The following is a 19251-nucleotide window of genomic DNA, read 5'->3' as shown; positions in this document are numbered from 1 at the left end:
CGGGCCCTGCTTTAATCTTCCTATCTTCCAATGAGGTACGACAGCAGATAACCCGATTGAGGCAGATTGTTATCCAGCCATTGTGGTAGTTTCAGGCCTATGCAGTTTCAAGTGCAGCAATGGTCAATTGGCATTTACAGATCACAGCTTATGCCCACTACTACATCCCCTGGTGCTTGTGGACAGTATGGACACAGGAATTAAGATTTCAGTGTAGGATTTTATTTCTCTGCAGCCTGTACACCAGCATGTCTCTTAATGCGTTTTACAGTCAGAGCAAAAAAGCCAAATAACACAGCCAGACTGAGGGACACCGTAGCCACCAGCAGCCACTGTTCCACATGTCCAGACTCTGCAGTCATTCTTGAAGCCTGGACAGGGTTTGCCCCAACCACCAGCAGAGGACCCAAAGTCACAGATCCATGTTCTCCTGTAGATGGGCCTGCAGAGAAGAGCATAGTTTGTAAGATACATTCTTGTTAAGTTGCACACATCTAGCCTGGTATAGACACCTAGGAGAATTCATGACAAGTTCTGTAGTAAATAACCTACAGTGTTAAGGTGATAACCCAGTCCCATAACCCTGAGCCAGGCCATGTAAGGTGGTGGTGTGGGGTCTATATACCTGGTTCTAAGTGAACTGGATCCTTCAGGTATTCTCATTTACAATGGTCAGATTTCAAATCGGACCTTAATTCTCTCCAAAGTTGTGCCAAGCTGCGTAGCCAAACTCTGCCAAGAGGCCAAATACAAATCCTAAACAGTCCAGCAATGCAGGGCATCAACCCAAGACAAACATTACTTTCTGTAATAGCTATAGGCTACAGCCAGGTAGGCTATCTAGACCTCATCTGGAGCTCTATACTCCTGACACCAAGAGTAACCAGATTCATTAGATCTTGGAGAGATAAAGTATTGATCAGTTCCCAACTCATTTTACAGACTATGGTCTATGTACTAAGCCTTGGAGATAATTTAAGAGCCCATCAGCTCCTAACTGCCATTTTACAGGCAGTGTTTGAAGAATGAGAGTTAGGAGCTTGTTGGGTCATTCTTTCTTTCCCAGGTTTGAAATCTCTAAAGTTTTCTAGAGAAGAGGCTCATGTATGTAAAACGGGCCATGTCCGTTACTCACCAGCTGCAATTTCTCTTTTGCCAATTCCTCTTGGAATACTGCGGATGGGTCCCAGTCTCCTGCTCTGACCGGCACAGTTCTGAGCATCACAGCACTGGCAGATTGTATTGGGACCATCCACAGCTGCCCAGCTAAAGAAACACAGAAGCAATGAGCCCATTTATGTTAGCATGGCAAGAGATCCAACAAGTCTGTATAGATGTGCATACACTCCAACATGACCCATACCATTAGGTACAAAATGCTTTGTTCCTGGACTTCCTTGACAGTGGCAGTTGCAGAGCCCCAAACATCACTGGCCAGGGATCAGTGGCAGTTGGTGTTGCTCCCCTATTTGAAATCTGGCCTGTGCTGCAGCCCCACCTCTGCAACTGGCAAGGAAGTCAAGGAACAGCATTTTGTACCTAATGGAATGGGTCATGTTGGAGTGTATGGATGTGGGGTGGGGGCTGGACTGCATACCTAATTTTAAGAATAGGAGCCGCTACCATGCTGAGAACTTTACACCAGAAAAATGCATGTGAACACACCAAGCACCAATACAATTAATCAAAGCATTTCTGATACTCTACAATTATTAGAATACGCACTATTATGGCAAGGTCTGGATAAGTTGATGTGACATGATGTTAGGGGTCCATCTGATGGGATTCACCTTGACACTGAGGGCATGCAGTTTCGGCCACACTGGTGCCAAGACCCTCAGTTAAAATACACGTTAATTGTAGTTTCATTATTGTACATACTATCTGTGTCAAGAGGGGGCACTTGCATTCTCTGTACAGATAAAAGAATGTCAGCACAGACTTCTGTGCGGAAGTTCCACTTAGTCAACTGAACTAGTTTATGGGAACGCCACAAGTTCAGAAGGCCCTAGAATTACCATTGATATACAAGATCTGTGATTACATTCACTACACCTCCTGCACAGTCTGGAGGCTTTCACCAACATCCATTTACTGGGGAAACCATTTGCCACAGTTGCGGTACCATACCTTCCAACTGTGAAGTTAGTGGGAGAGACCTGTTTTTGGGCCTGCCCCACTCATGGGTTGCAGTGTCCCTCTGCAGAGCAGCAGGGAATAGACTACACAGCATCTATTCACCAGGAGAGGGGGACAAGCCAGCAACTCTCAGCATGCTCCCCACATTGGCAAAGACTTAGGCATGTCTGGTGATTGCAGAACTTCCTGTGAGGCCACACACACTAATTTTGGGCCTTTGGTGTGCATCTGTGTCCCTCATCCCAACTATAGAAAGTTGTAGGTATGATGTACAATTATGTTTTTATCAGAGGCCAAACTTTCCTCCTCACATTAAGTTCCTTCCCTATGCTAATCTACAGGCATTAGAGAAGCTACAGTACAACAGCCTCACCTGCTAGACGTCTTCATGTAGGAACAGGCCTTGTTCATGGCATCTGGAACCTGAGTGGCTGCAGCAGCTCTCAGAGTACAAGTGATATAGATCTGGGGAAGGAAGAGGATATAGGACTCAGGACAAAGGAAAGACAGTAGATTTCTACAGTCAAACATAGAAGAGGCACATTGTCAGCATTATCTGCCATACTGGAACTGCAGTAAACCCAATCCTCACCAGAGAGACATCCATCCCAGTGAACCGGAAAGCATCAACCATGAACCGGAGCTTGTCTGGCTCAGGCCTTGGGGATATGAAGGCAGAAGAGGAATCTTCTTGCTGACCATCCACCAGGCACCTATAGAACACATTAGTTGAAGGCACAAGCTGCGACCATCAGGTCAGCCTAAACAGTAACCTGTATAACATACCCATTGTAGGCAATGAGAGCATAATTAGGGGTGGACTGGACATCAGGAGACAGGGTGGCCACACAGGTATCCACAAATAGCATCATAGGGACATGGTTCTGAGTGTCCACAGAGGCCTCTATGTAGAATATGTCCCCCAGCTGGAATTCAGAGGAAGGTCTGGGAGCACTCCAGTCATCTATAAAGGGAATCAGATGATATAAAGACACCAGACCCAGCACCATCATGTTGTACCCCCACCTCACTTACCCATCATCAGCTGCAAGGAGAAGGACAGCCTCTCTTCGGAGGACACTGTGGTCCTAAACGGAACCCATGTTGGCTCAATGGCATTGCTGCTCACATTACCATGTCTGCACAAGATAAACCCACCAGCAGTGGTCCAGTATTAGCAGATAAAAGCAAAGTTAACACTAAGTGAAACACGCAAGACCAGCAAAAGTAGACACATTCCTTATCTTCAGCATCATTGATTGTTTTGGAGGCTGCTACAGCAATAATCATCAAGTATGAATTTACATAGGCAAAAGTATTCAGACACTTTACGCAACATACCATATGTGGTGCACAAGATTTGTTCTACCCTGGCATGCTCTATTACATATAATGTAGGACTGACCCCCTGGTATATAGAGAAAATACCGGTTGCACCCCATCCCATCCTCTAGGGGACAGTTAATTGTGTAGCTAGATACTTGAATGAACCTAGAGTAGCCTCTATAGCAGGCATTCCCAACCACAGTCCTCAAGGCACACCAATAGTGCAGGTTTTAGTCATATCCAGGCTTCAGCACAGATGGTTAAATCAAAATAACTGAGCTACTAATTAAGTCACCTGTGCTGAAGCCTGGATATCACTAAAAACTGCACTGTTGGTGTGCCTTGAGGACTGTGGTTGGGAATGCCTGCTCTATAGAAACAAACCAGACACTCAAGCTTACATTCCAATAAAACACCCAACATACCACTGTCCCCTCCTTTATAGAAGGGTCCTGTTCTAGGTATGTCCATAATGGTTATTCAAGTCCCTGTGGTGGCTGGCCATACCTCTTTAGCTTTGCCCCTTAATACTGCATTTCTTGGTGGGTTCTCATTCCCCAGTTGACACAAACTACAGTAGAGCAACAATGCAATTTATGGGCCTTATATGTCCTGTAGTAGGGCTCCTTTTCTACAAGGGCAGAATATAATACTGTTTTGCTTGGGTGAAGCCACATAATCGCACTTTAGCTGTCGAGTTTTGCTGGAAGCTAGTAGGAACTAGAGATGTGCAGCTGGCACTTCATGTTTTGGTTCTAATTCCACTTTCATGTTTTGGATCTGGATGATTTTTGAAATATGACAAACACGGCTAAAATCACAGAATTTGGGGGTAATTTTGCTTTTACGGTATTAACCTCAACATTAATTTCCACTCATATCCAGTCTATTCTGAACACCTCACAATATTGTTTTTAGGCCAAAAGGTTGCACCGAGGTGGCTGTACGACTAAGCCAAGCTACACAAGTGTGTGGCACAAACACCTGGTCCATCTAGGAGTGGCACTGCAGGGGCAGACAGGATGGCAGATTTAAAAAAATAGGCCCCAAACAGCACATGATGCAAAGAAGAAATAGAGGTGCAAGATGTAATTGTCCTTGGGCCCTCCCACCCACATATTGTATAAACAGGACATGCACACTTTAACAAACCAGTAATTTCAGCAACAGGGTCTGCCACACGACTGACTGAAGTGACTGGTTTGTTCAGGCCCCCACCAAAAAAGAAGCAATCAATCTCTTCTTGCACAGACTGGCTTGACAGAGGCAAGATGTCGACCTCATCCTCAGATTCCTCACCCCTTTAACTGTGTACATCCTCCTCCTCCTGTATTAAGAAATCCCCACTGGAATCCACCATCATAGGTCCCTGTGTACTTTCTGGAGGCAATTGCTGGTAAAGGTCTTCCCGGAGGAATTTATAATTCATTTTGATGAACATCTTCTCCACATTTTGTGGAAGTAACCTACACCGGTTGCTGACAATGTTACCAGCTGCACTAAACACTCTTTCAGAGTACACACTGGAGGGGGGGGGGGGGGGGGGGGGGCAACTTAGGTAAAATAAAGCCAGTTTGTGCAAGGACATCCAAATTGCCTCTCTCCTGCCAGTATACATATGGACTGTGACATGCCTACTTGGATGCTGTCACTCATATAATCCTCCACCATTCTTTCATGGTGACAAAATCTTATGCAGCGACAGTAGACATGTTAGTAATAGTTGGTAGGTCCTTCAGTCCAGACCAGATGTCAGCTATCGCTCCTGACTGCCCTGCATCACCGCCAGCGGGTGGGCTAGGAAATCTTATTCTTTTCCTTGCAGCCCCAGTGGCGGGAGAAAATGAAGGACGAGCTGTTAACAGGTCACGTTCCGCTTGAGTTGACAATTTACTCACCAGCAGGTCTCTGCACATTTGTGTCTGCCGGAAAGAGATACAACGTAAAGTAGGCTTTAAGCCTAGGATCGAGCATGGTGGCCAAAATGTAGGGCTCTGCTTTCAACAGATTGACCACCCTTGAATCCTGGCAAAGCAAATGAAGGGCTCCATCCACAAGTCCCACATACTTGGCAGAATTGCTCCGTCTTAGCTCCTCCTTCAATTTTTCCAGATGCATCTGCAAAAGCCTGACGACGGGGAATGACCTGACTCAAGCTGGCAGTGTCTGAACCAACTTCACTTGTGGCAAGTTCAAAGGGTTGGAGAACCTTGCACAATATGGAAATCATTCTCCACTGTGCTTGAGTCAGGTGCATTCCCCCTCCTTTGCCTATATCATAGGTGGATGTATAGGCTTGAATGGCCTTTTGCTGCTCTATTCTCTGAAGCATATAGAGAGTTGAATTCCACCTCGTTACCACCTCTTGCTTCAGTTGATGGCAGGGCAGGTTCAGGAGTGTTTGCCGTTGCTCCAGTCTTCGGCACGAGGTGGCAGAATGCCGAAAGTCGCCTGCAATTTTTCGGGCCACCAACAGAATCTCCTGCATACCCCTGTCATTTTTCAAAAAAATTCTGTACCACCAAATTAATTGTATGTGCAAAACATGGGATGTGCTGGAGTTTGCCCAGATGTAATGCACACACAATATTGGTTGCATTGTCCAATATCACAGATCCCCAGGAGAGTCCAATTGGGGTAAGCCATTCTGCAATGATGTTCCTCAGTTTCCTTAAGAGGTTGTCAGCTGTGTGACACAGAGAGTGGTGATACATAGCGTAGCCTGCCTAGGAATGAGTTGGAGTTTGCGAGATGCTGCTACTGGTACCACTGCTGTTGTATGGCCTCCTGCAGCAACATCTACCCAGTGGGCTGTTACAGTCATAGTCCTTAGTCTGCCCTGTTCCACTTGTCCATGGTTAAGTGGACACAACTGCATTTTGTAAGACACTGGTGACTTTGATGTCTGTATATTCTCGGTATCGCCTGCCTAGAGAAGTGGAACCTAGATGGGATTTGATACCAGGAACACAGTAACTCAAACAATTCTCTGAGTCCCACTGAACTAATGGCAGATACTGTACGCACGTCTAACACCAACATAGCTGTCAAGGCCTCTGTCATCCGCTTTGCAAAAGGATGACTGCGGTCATATTTCATCTTCCTCACAAAAGGACTGTTGGAAAGTCAATTGCTTACTGGAAGTGGCACAATGGTCTTCCGACTTCCCCTCTGGGATGACGATCGACTCCCAGCAGCAACAGCAGGCATACCACTCAAGGATCCTCTGGAGGAATCCCGGTTAGGAGAGGACTCCTCAGTCTTGACAGTGACATGGCCTGTAGTACTACCGACGTTCCTGACTGAGGAGGAAGTTGAGGGAGTTGGTGGTGTGGCTTGCAGGAGCTTGGGTACAGGAGGAAGGAGATTTAGGCATCAGTGTACCGCTTACCCAAAGTTTCACAACTTAACACTGACTTCTGATGAACGCGCAACAGGTGACGTATAAGGGAGGATGTTACTAGGTGGTTACTTTTACTAGGGTTACCCCTACTTTTTACAGATTGACAGAGGCAACAGATGGCTTGACACCTGTTGTCAGGATTCGTGGAGAAATAATTCCACACCGAAGAGGTAGCTTTTTTGGTAGTTTGCCCAGGCATCACAATGGGCTTCATCCCACGGACAACAGGTGTCTCCCCTGGTGCCTGACTTAAACAAACCACATCACCATCAGAATCCTCATCATCAACTTCCTTCTCAGTGCCAGCAACACCCATAACCTCATCCTGGTGTACTTCAGTGACATCTTCAATTTGAATATCAGGAACTGGACTATGGGTGCTCCTTCCAGCACTTGCAGGGGGTGTGCAAATGGTGGAAGGCGCCACCTCTTCCCGTCCAGTGTTGGGAAGGTCAGGCATCGCAACCGCCGACACTTGGACTCTCCTTGGGGATTTGTGATACCATCTCAGAATGCAGTTCTTTTCTGTGCTTTTTCCAGCTTAACTTTTAATTTTTCTAGCGGGAGGATGAGGGCTTCCATAGTCATGTGAAGCTGAACCACTAGTCATGAACATAGGCCAGGGCCTCAGCCTCTCATGGCATATTGGCAAGTTTACGTTTCTCCTCAGACCATTACAATTTTTTTTTTTTGGATCTTTTTACTGAACTTTGGCTTTTACATACCCTCTACCATCACATTAGGCATCGGCCTTGGCAGACGACGTTGATAGCATTTCATTGTTTATGCCATGGCTAGTGGCAGCAGCTTCAGCAGTAGGAGGAAGTGGTTCTTGATCTTTCCTTATTTTATCCTCCAAATTTTTGTTCTCCCTTATGTTCCTGGAGTTATACAACACAATATGCGGCACAGGAATGACTGATGGCCAGGACACCACCACTGGTCTGATCAGTGGCGTTGAGAGGAGAAGGCCCGAGTGCAGCCTCCTCTGTTCGGGCCCCCTCCTCTCTGCCGGCAGCGGGGAGAGTCTGAGCACTAGAGCGCTCAGACTCTACTGCGCATGCGCAGATCCCTGGGAAAATGGTGCGTTGCCCATTTTCCCTGAGATTTCTCTACTGCGCATGCGCAGGACTCCGTGAAAATGGCCACTGGGCCATTTCCATGGAGTTTTAACACCGCCATGGGACTCCGGAGGGGTGAGTATTCACAAAATGGGTGCAGCGTGTGCGGTGGGGGCCCCCTCTGGACTCAGGGGCCCATGTGCACCCATTATAGAAACGCCAGTGGGTCTGATGCAGCACAACACAGCAACACTGTGAGGGACTTATTACATGGCAGCTGTGGACATACAGCATAGCAGCAGCGTATACCACCGACTGCCTGGTCACTGGAATGACTGATGGCCAGAACACCACCACTGGTCTGTTGCAGCACAACAGCACCACTGAAAGGGACTTATACAGCTACACTGGATATATAGCAGCAGAGGACACCACCACTGTGACTGGTCACTGGACTGATGCTGCACAAGACACTACCCCTGGTCTTGTCACGATCTAGGTAATTCCTTATCAGTATTTACCTTCCAAATGCCTCCTGAGACTGTCCCAGTGTTCCAAGCCTGGATTCCATCTGCACTGTGTGTGCAGCACGCTGCATCTCATTGTCTCAAATCTCTTTACTGTGATTCTGGCAGCTTCATGGTTAAAGCTCACATTCAAGTTACAAACAATCTTTCCCTCCAAAAGCTACCATGGGCGCAGCCATGTTTTCCTAATCACATGTTACCTTTCAGCCTATCAGCTGCACTCTGCTCTCAGCCTGATTACACAGCAGCTGCACTCTGGTCTCTGGTTAATCAGCCAGCCAATCCCTGCTTCCCAGCAGGTATAAATATCCTGTTCCTGGGGTGGAAAGATGTCAGTGCTTCAATTGTCTTCAGTGATTCCAGTGTGCAGTTCTCCCATGGACTTTCTCTGCAGTACAGCCTGACTCCCTGGTGATTACACTCTGCAGTGTAACCAGACACTCCAGTTATTAACCCTCTACAGTCTACCCTGATTCACCTGTGTCTGAACTCCGGCTTTCCAGCAGCCATTCTCCAGCGATCCCCAGCATCACTTCATGCTTCACCTGTGCTTCTACGTACAATAGTGCATTTCTATCTGCGAACCCCAGCTTCACTCAAAGCTTACCAACGATCCCAAAGTAACCATCGGTGTTCCGTCATCGATTCCAAGTCACTATCAATGTTCCGTCATCGATCCCAAGTATTTCTCTGAACTGTGTTTCCTATTACCAGTACCAAGTCATCAGTATTCCTCTGAACTGTGTTTAATAAAACCTTTGAACTTTCCCTTGTTGTCGTGGTCACGCCTTCGGGCATTTGTTCTAAAGGTTCCCTGCATGTCCAAGAACCCTGTACTGCCTCCCAGGTACACCTATATACCTCAGCCCCTACAACTGAGGCTTCCCCCTGGTCAGCACCAGCCCTCAGTTGTGACAGGTCTGATGCAAGATAACAGCAAAAATGTAAGGGACTTATACAGCAGCCAGCAGCACTGGGGACACAGCAGCAGAGGATACCAACACTGACTGGCTGGACTGATGCAGCATAAGACACTGACTATACTGGAAAGCAAAACACAGCACTAGACTCGCCACCCCACTTCTCCATCCACACACGTCCTCTCACTACACTCAGACTGGAGTGAAAATGGCCGCGACGCACGGCTCCTTATATGGAATCCAAATCCCGTGAGAATCCAACAGGATGACGTTTTGCCTCATTCGGGTTTCCAAGTCAGGAGGGAAAACCCGAGCTGGGCTCGGAACCGGGTTCAGAGCGTTAAGTTCGGTACGGTTCTGAGAAACGAACCTGCTCATCTCTAGTAGGAACACATTCTAAAGTCATGCAAGTCAGAATTTCCTGCAAACTACAAATTTGTCCACTTGCTACCAGTAGACAAATGTTGTCCCTTAATATATAGGCCACCATGCCCAAGATATCCATTTATATTCCAGAAGCCTGACAGTATTAGTCAGTGGATGTGACCATCAGTCACAGATGTAAACTCACCGATGGTAGAAACACTGGATGGGAACCACAGCAGAGTTGGTCCTAGTGATGGGAACACCACTGGGGGATGTTGGACTGTAGGTCAGGGAGGTGGTGTAGATCAGCCAGTCTGCAGTCATCTGTAGGACAAAGCAGAGACATTTCTCCTTCAGTCTACAAACCCTGGTAATGAATACTTATTCCCAGTTTAGTAAAAAAAAAAAAAAACCCCACAACCTTAGAAGTCGCATTTGCCATCTATTACCAGGCCAGAACATGCAGTTAATAGACTAATTGCCAGCCACCACCTTTCCTGCATCTAGAGCAGACTTTTTGCTCCTCAGGGAACGCTCCAATATTTACCTAAATCTATGTTTTGTCACAGACTAACAAAATAACTGAGGAACTAATGAAGTCACCTGTGCTTAAGTACAGCACTCCTCAGAACTTTCACTGTTCGTGTGCCTTGAGGTTCGTGTTTGGGAACCCCTGGTCTAAGGTACCCGATATACTGTATTCCCTAGTTTTAGGCTTACTATACCTTTAAAGCAGGACACTTACAAACACCACTCTACATGGAGTGATATATTTACTCCTTTGGACATTTAAGGAGTCAGTGGGAGGGTTTTTGTGTATACTCAAACCCCCCACACGCTTACCCGTCAATAGAAGACTCATTATCCTGCTATAGATGTGACTGACAGCTGAAGTTTATGGCTGATGTGTGTAACCAGTTACAGAGAACCACTATATGACAATCCACTGCTGTACATGTCTTAGCTCCGAGGATAACACCAAGTTGATAACTTCAGTACAGTCTCCCTACAAGGGAGGACCACCAGTGGGTTGATCAGCAGCAACGGTGCTGTTGTCAGTGAACGCTGATGGCATAGAGTGTCTGGGTTTTGTTCTCTTGTGTGTTTGTTTTTTGGGTGGGGGTGGGCAGGGACCCACATATGCAGGTGCCCCAGACTCAAACAGTCCCATGTCACTTGCAGAACATGAGTTAATAGACACTGCACAGACAAAGATAGCAGACAACCCCACCTTAATGCATGTGGGGGAAGTGGTATCAGTACACATACCCTGCTCCGATTCCATTAAACCCCATAGCCAGTTCCTACATCTGCCCCACAGCTCTCAGGCATGTTACCATTACCAGGAACCAAAGAGGAAAGAACATCTTTGTTGGTGCACAAAGACATTTTAAAGTATCCGTTTATAAAAGCCATCTAGTCAAAGTAAAGAATACACAATACATATAGTGAACAAAAGTGAACAATTAGTGATGCTAAAATCAAGGACACAGGTGTGTTCCACAACTGAGGATGGACACAGTGATTGTCAAATGAATTGCTTCTATGGGTAAATATTGCTGATATCTATTGAAAAATCAATTCCAGGTAAGTGTACAAATTAGTAGCTGTTGGGATGTTACCATTAACCACATACAGCACTGTTATATAACACATTACAAGGAAGCCATCTGACCTGACCACCAATAGTGAGCAGCACTCAGCCAACACAATCCTCCTGCTAACTGCCACCACAAGTGCACCATTACCTCACCCGACTATGCTTCCATTCTATGCACATTGTCCATCAGTGCACACCCAGGATCCCTACACACTGGTGTCCAGCATACAGTATAGGCCTCAGTACTTACCAGAGCCCTGTGTAAGGGAAGGTTCACGAGACCTACACTCAGGGTGCACCAGTTACAGTATAGGAAGATGCTTTGTAGAGCACAACCCATCAGTAGGAACCTCATGCCTCATTTACTCCACTAACTCACCCTAGGAGTCAAGGACCCTAGGCAGACACATCACACCAACAAAGTGCACAGTCCATCATTACCTGTACTGCGTTCCCACACTCCTGGAGGCCAATGTTGAAGACCACACTGGTATCACTGCGCTGGGTGCTGGGACTGCAGGACTGGGGTCCCAAGCTCAAGTCTGAGGCCTTCACCAGCTTCCCATTGCCATACAGGTCTCTCATCACAGTCACCACCATCGTGTCCTCACCACACTGCACACTGATAGGAGAGTACTGGGTTGGTGCCAGCTGTCTAGACTGAGCAGCTCCACCATCATTCCTAACAGGTGACTCCCATCCGGACACTGGCTGAGCACCCCATCTGGAAGACCCCAGGCCAGACACCGGCTGAGCAATCCGTCTGGAAGACCCCAGGCTAGACACTGGCTGAGCACCCCCTCTGGAAGACCCCAGGCCAGATACTGGCTGAGCAGCAACCACATGAGAATGAGATCCTCTAGGAGAGCCCCTCACAGAGTGCTGGTGATGCCTCCACCAATCATCTGACTGGCGCCTGACCAAGACACGCTTCCCAGCACTGGCAAAGCTTAAGCCATAAACCAGCAGCAGCCAACTCCACCTCACACACATCCCCATTCTGCCTACAGGACAAACAGCACAATGCTAGGAGTGCAGGGAACATTCCTTTATACCCCTCCCCCCAGCTGCTAATACCCCCACCTGGGGCAGGTAATTATAACACTCACCTGAACACTCCTCACCAGGCGCAGCCATCTAGGGGTATATTTACTAGGTCGATTTTGTTTGATTTCAGATCGATATTAATCGATGTTCAGCTTCCAGGATTAAAACCCACATTTACAACCAGATGATTTTTATAGCAATTTTTAAATGTTAGTAAATGTGTGTTTTAATACTGGAAGCCCAACATCGATTTAAATTGATCTAAAATCGAACAAAATCGTCCTTTAGTAAATATACCCCCTAATGAGGATACATAACAATACATATTGGGGGTCATTCCGAGTTGATCGCTAGCAGATTTCGGTCGCTGCGCAGCGATCAGGCAAAAAGTCGGCACTTCTGCGCATGCGTATGCGGCGCAATGCGCACGCGCGTCATACTATTACAACGAACGATGTCGTTTCACACAAGGTCTAGCGAAGCTTTTCAGTCGCACTGCAGAGTGATTGACAGGAAGAGGGCGTTTCTGGGTGTCAACTGACCGTTTTCAGGGAGTGTTCGAAAAAACGCAGGTGTGCCAGGAAAAATGCAGGCGTGGCTGGGCGAACGCATGGCGTGTTCGTGACGTCAAAACAGGAACTGAACAGTCTGAAGTGATCGCAAGCGCTGAGTAGGTTTAGAGCTACTCTGAAACTGCTCAAAATTTTTTTGTAGCCGATCTGAATCCTTTCGTTCGCACTTCTGCTAAGCTAAAATACACTCCCAGAGTGGGCGGCGGCATAGGTTTTGCACGGCTGCAAAAAACTGCTAGCGAGCGATGAACTCGGAATGACCCCCATAGATAGGCTTACCATACCAGCCCTTATACCTGGCTATTCATGGATTACACAGGTTCTGTGGCTAATTAAAGCCAGGTGACATGCAGGTTTGAAGTCAGCCAGCCACAGAACCTGTGTAATTCATAGGTGTCCCAATTTAAAGAGATAGCATGGTAAGCCTACATATATGAAACAAGGTAGATATCCTTTGTATGACAGGGCATTATGGCACTTTTAGTTCCACACCAGCAGGTGAGATAAATATCACATATCTGCTTTTGCAGTAAAGTAAGTGCTCTGCTCTCAGTTTCCAGAGTGTGCTGAATATTGGGGGTAATTCCAAGTTGATCGCAGCAGGATTTTTGTTAGCAAATGGGCAAAACCATGTGCACTACAGGGGAGGCAGATATAACATGTGCAGAGAGAGTTAGATTTGGGAGGGTTATTTTGTTTCTGTGTAGGGTAAATACTGGCTGCTTTATTTTTACACTGCAAATTAGATTGCAGATTGAACTCACCACACCCAAATCTAACTCTCTCTGCACATGTTATATCTGCCTCCCCTGCAGTGCACATGGTTTTGCCCATTTGCTAACAAAATTCCTGCTGCGATCAACTTGGAATTACCCCCATTAGGCGGCCCCACTGAGCCCATTATAGTGACTGGTCCTGTTACTAAAAACGGGGGTAATACTGATTTGATCGCAGCAGGAACTTTGTTAGCAGTTGGGCAAAACCATGTGCACTGCAGGCGGGGAAGATGTAACATGTGCAGCGAGAGACAGATTTGGGTGTGGTGAGTTCAATCTGCAATCTAAATTGCAGTGTAAAAATAAAGCAGCCAGTATTTACCCTGCACAGAAACAAAATAACCCACCCAAATCTAACTCTCTCTGCAAATGTTATATCTGCCTCCCCTGCAGTGCACATGGTTTTGCCCAACTGCTAAAAAATTTCCTGCTGCGATCAACTCAGAATTACCCCCAACATGCGGAAACGTCTGTGATGATAAATAGCCCCCAGCAGAATGCCATGTTACTGTGACATGTTTTATTATGTTTATTATGTACAGCACTGCATACACTTTGTGGCACCTTTATATAAAAGATAATAATTATGCATGAACTGGCATGCTCACTTACAACCGGCAGTGCCAGGGGTCACATGACAGCTGTTCTCCAATGCTGGCTTGCTCCAGTACTTTTATGCCCACTTACACAAATTACAGTGAGTTGGATACTAAACTAATGGAGGCTGGTAGGGGTCTTTCGTCAGTGATTGAGCGTGCAATGAGGCATATATATGGGCATGAGGTGATGGTGAGGCATATAAAAGGGCATGAGGGCATTGGGGGGCACTGAGCCATAAAAAGGGCAATAAAGGCAGGGGTATAACAAGAACTGTGTGGGTCCAATAGCAAAAGTGTGGTCACTGAGGGCTCAGCTCTCCCTTGGGTGGGTGGCGGCTTCTCCAAAGTGTTCGGCAGCAGCTGCTGCAGACAGGGATGTGCTGGCTCCTCTCGTCCCTGCACGGTCTGTGTCTCTGAGGCTGGGTGGAGGGGGTGTGCCTGGCGCAGTGTGTCTTTCTGAAACTAGGAGGAGGGGGCGTGCCTGGCGCAGTCTGTCTTTCTGACAATAGGAGGAGGGGGCGTATCTGGCGCAGTCTGTCTTTCTGACACTAGGAGGAGGAGGCGTGCCTGGCGCAGTGTGTCTTTCTGAAACTAGGAGGAGGGGGCGTGCCTGGCGCAGTCTGTCTTTCTGACACTAGGAGGAGGGGGCGTATCTGGCGCAGTCTGTCTTTCTGACACTAGGAAGAGGGGGCATGCCTGGAGCAGTCTGTCTTTCTGACACTAGGAGGAGGGGCGTGCCTGGTGCAGTCTGTCTATCTGACACTAGGAGGAGGGGGCGTGCCTGGCGCAGTCTGTCTTTCTGACACTAGGAGAAGGGGGCGTGCCTGGTGCAGTCTGTCTATCTGACACTAGGAGGAGGGGCGTGCCTGGTGCAGTGTGTCTTTCTGACACTAGTAAGATGGGGCGTGTCTGGCGCAGTCTGTCTTTCTGACACTAGGAGGAGGGGGCGTGCCTGTGGCAGTCTGTCTATCTGACACTAGGAGGAGGGGCGTGCCTGGTGCAGTGTCTTTCTGACACTAGTAAAATGGGGCGTGTCTGGTGCAGTCTGTCTTTCTGACACTAGGATGAGGGGGCGTGCCTGGTGCAGTCTGTCTTTCTGAAACTAGGAGGAGGAGCGCATGTCTGGTACAGTCTGTCTTTCTGATACTGTTACGCACACCAGTGCTAACAGGAGTATACCGGTGTATGAACAGAGAGGGAAGCGAAGCAAACGTACTCACAGACAGTATAACATAACATACACAGGAGGTGATGGAATAACTAATAAACACAAAGTGAACGGAGAAGCCCAAAGGCTCAGGAATTGGGTGTCTCCCTAGTGTCAGGAATGCTCAGATAGAATAGAACGGACAATGAAGCGAGGTGTAGTGATTTAACATGTGGAGCACCTGAAATGATTTTGCAAAGAGCAACAGAAAAAACCCCAAAGGGTTACCAACGGGTGTGGGAATAAACTCCTTGGTCAGAGATAGAAATATAGACACAAGGAGAGTATCCACAATCCTAACCCCCACTTGCAGGGCACAGGATCTGCTTACTGCCACTAAACTGAAACCTGGACGCCCTGCACAGTGAGGGAGGATTAAGCAAGAAGGTCTGAGAGTACAGCCGCAAACCTGCTGGGTTCACAGAATAGCAAAAGAACCCCAGCAGGTCAAACAACTGACTCCAGTCTTACTGCTAGGTCCGGATTGGCAGAATGAAGTACCGAATCCCAAGGCCTATTCGCAGTAAGCAACAAGTAAATACAAAGTCACACAGTACTAGCTAACTCTCTGGAACTGACTAACAAACAAAGATTCAGCAGCATTTGCCTAGCCTGAAAGGATGGTTTATATAGCAGGTGCTGTCCACGCCCCACTCAGACCACACAGACAGTGAGCACAAAACCAGAGCCGGATTCCCTGCTGTGCACAGAGCCTGTAACCACTACACAGTAAAAACCCGGACCGGAGTATCAGCTGCGCTCAGGTTACTTCGCTAACACTTGCCTCCCGGTTGCCATGGTGACGTGGCAGCACAGAGCAGGAGATCCTAACAGTACCCCCCCTTTGATGAGGGGTCAAAGAACCCCTACCACCGGGTTTATCAAGGAACTGCGAGAAGAAAGAGCGTATCAGTCTGGGGGCATGAAGATCACAACTGCGCACCCACGACAGCTCCTCCGGGCCATACCCCTTCCAGTGCACCAAAAATGACAGCCGACCCCGAACCATCTTGGAGTCAAGAACCCTTTCAACCACAAACTCCCTCTGACCCCGTATCAGAAGAGGAGAAGGTCTTCCACTGGAAGAAGGATTACTAACCGCCAGTTTTAAAAGGGAACAATGAAATGTTTTATTGATACCCAATGAACGGGGCAGATCTAACTGAAATGCCACCGGATTGATAACCCTGGTGATCTTATAAGGGCCGATGAACCGGGGGCCTAACTAATGAGATGGCTGTCTCAACTTCAAATTCTTGGTGGACAACCAGACGAAGTCTCCTAATTTGAAGCTGCAGGGCCTTCTCCGCTTATCAAAAACCCTTTTGGTCACTAATGACACAGACACAAGGGCTTTCTTCACTTTCCTCCAAATACCCCTAAGGACCGAAACAACAGAGGAACCACCAGGCGTGGAATCCAGGGGGTCAAAAGAATTGGCCTTAGGATGATACCCATACACACAAAGGAAGGGAGAGATCCCTGTAGCAGAGTGAGCCGCGTTGTTATAGGCAAACTCCGCCATGGACAGATGAGCAACCCAGTCAGTATGACACTTGGAGACATAACACCTGAGGAACTGCTCCAAGGACTGGTTCACCCTCTCAGTCTGCCCATTAGACTGTGGATGGTAGCCTGACGACAAGCTCACAGAAATCTGGAGATCAGAACAAAATGCCCTCCAGAATTTGGCCACAAACTGGGATCCACGGTCAGAGACCACATCAAGTGGCAACAACATGCTGCATAAATAACTCAGACAGGCGTCTGGCCGATGGCAACCCAACCAGTGGAACGAAATGCGCCATCTTCGAAAACCTGTCAACGACAACCCAAATGGCTGTCATCCCCGAGGATTTGGGCAAGTCCACCACAAAATCCATGGAAATGTGGGTCCATGGCTTAGACGGAATAGAGAGTGGATGTAATGGGCCGACAGGAACCCCTCTAGGAGTTTTATTTCGGGCACAAACGTCACATGCCCGAACCAACTGATCCACATCCCTAGCCACCGAGGGCCACCACACCGCCTTAGACAGCAACTCCCGAGTTCTGGCAATACCCGGATGCCCTGCCGACCTCTTGGCATGGAATTCCAGGAACACTCGCTGTCTTAACCTAGGAGGCACAAACAAGAGACCTACCGGAAGGTCTGGAGGAGCCTGCTCCTGTGCTCTAAGGACTAATGACAAGAGGTCCTGGGTAATGCCCACTTTAATACATGATGGGGACAAAATGGGCAATGGCTCCTCGGTGGTCTCTTGAACTGGAGCAAAACTCCGCGAAAGCGCATCAGCCTTGATGTTTTTTGACCCAGGGCGATATGTTATCAAAAAATTAAAGCGAGCAAAAAACAAAGCCCATCGTGCCTGCCTGGCATTGAGCCGCTTCGCTGACTTTAAATATGCCAGATTCTTATGGTCGGTGAGAATTGAGACCACAAACTTAGCCCCCTCAAGCCAGTGTCTCCACTCCCCGAGTGCATCCTTTATAGCCAACAATTCCCGGTTACCCATATCATAATTCATCTCGGCAGACGAAAATTTACGGGAAAAGTAAGCACAGGGATGAAGGCGATTATCAGACACCCCCATCTGAGAGAGCACTGCCCCAATACCTATCTCAGAGGCATCCACTTCTACCACAAAAGGACGCTCTGGATCTGGGTGTTGCAGCACCTTGGCCGAGACAAATGCCCTTTTGAGACGGGCAAAGGCCGCTTTGGCCTCACAAGACCAGTGAGCAACATCCGCCCCTTTCTTAGTGAGTGCCACCAAGGGGGCCACTATAGATGAAAATCCAGCGATAAACCGTCTATAAAAATTTGCAAAGCCCAGAAAACGCTGAAGCGCCTTCAAACTAGTGGGCTGCACCCAATCCAGGACTGCCTGTACCTTGGAACCCTCCATTTGGAAACCTTCTGAGGAGATAATATACCCTAGAAATGCGATTTGCTGGACTTCAAACTCGCACTTCTCCAGCTTCGCCCCAAGCTGGTGGTCTCTGAGTTTCTGGAGGACTAAGCGTACATGCTTCCGATGTTCCTCCAGGGAATGAGAGAAGATTAGGATGTCATCTAGATAAACAACTAAGAATCTATCCAAATATTCCCTGAGCACATCGTTCATGAATTCCTGGAAGACTGCCGGGGCATTAGAGAGCCCAAAAGGCATCACCAAATATTCATAATGCCCTGAGTGGGTATTAAAGGCAGTCTTCCATTCATCCCCCTCTCTTATTCGGATTAGATTGTAAGCACCGCGTAGGTCAATCTTAGAAAAAATGGTGGCAGTACGAAGCTGGTCAAACAAAACCGAAATGAGAGGCAGTGGGTACGAGTTTTTAATCGTGATACGGTTCAATTCCCTGAAGTCGATGCAGGGTCGCAACGAACCGTCCTTTTTACCCACGAAGAAGAACCCCGACCCAACTGGGGACTGTGAGGGTCTGATAAATCCCTTAGCCAAGTTCTCCTGAATGTACTCTGCCATAGCCTGAGTCTCAGGACGTGACAGGGAGTACAACCTGCTCTTGGGAAGCTTAGCATCCGGCAACAAATCAATGGCACAGTCATAGGGGCGATGGGGAGGTAGTACCTCCGCAACTTTTTTGGAGAACACATCCACAAAATCTGCATAACATCCTGGCAATCCTGGCAAACTTAGCTGCGAAAGCCTAACTGGAAGGCTCAAGCAACTCCTGAAACAA

At 47.7% G+C, this 19251-nt stretch overlaps 1 protein-coding gene across 1 annotated transcript; it reads right to left on the bottom strand.

The window, feature by feature from the left end:
• Positions 1–200: 200 nt before the first annotated feature.
• LOC134935937 (zona pellucida sperm-binding protein 3-like) lies at positions 201–12372 on the bottom strand. The gene is made up of 8 exons (XM_063930793.1): positions 11784–12372; positions 9948–10066; positions 3175–3278; positions 2926–3103; positions 2732–2852; positions 2513–2604; positions 1136–1266; positions 201–442 (listed from the first exon to the last, which is right to left on the bottom strand). Exons 1-8 carry the CDS (start codon positions 12339–12341, stop codon positions 222–224), a joined length of 1524 nt encoding a protein of 507 aa, XP_063786863.1. The 5' UTR covers positions 12342–12372; the 3' UTR covers positions 201–221.
• Between the last annotated feature and the right edge of the window lie 6879 nt (positions 12373–19251).

This window comes from Pseudophryne corroboree, chromosome 6 (assembly GCF_028390025.1).
Source record: "Pseudophryne corroboree isolate aPseCor3 chromosome 6, aPseCor3.hap2, whole genome shotgun sequence".
NCBI lineage: Eukaryota > Metazoa > Chordata > Amphibia > Anura > Myobatrachidae > Pseudophryne > Pseudophryne corroboree.
This window is presented reverse-complemented; position numbering and strand designations above follow the sequence as displayed.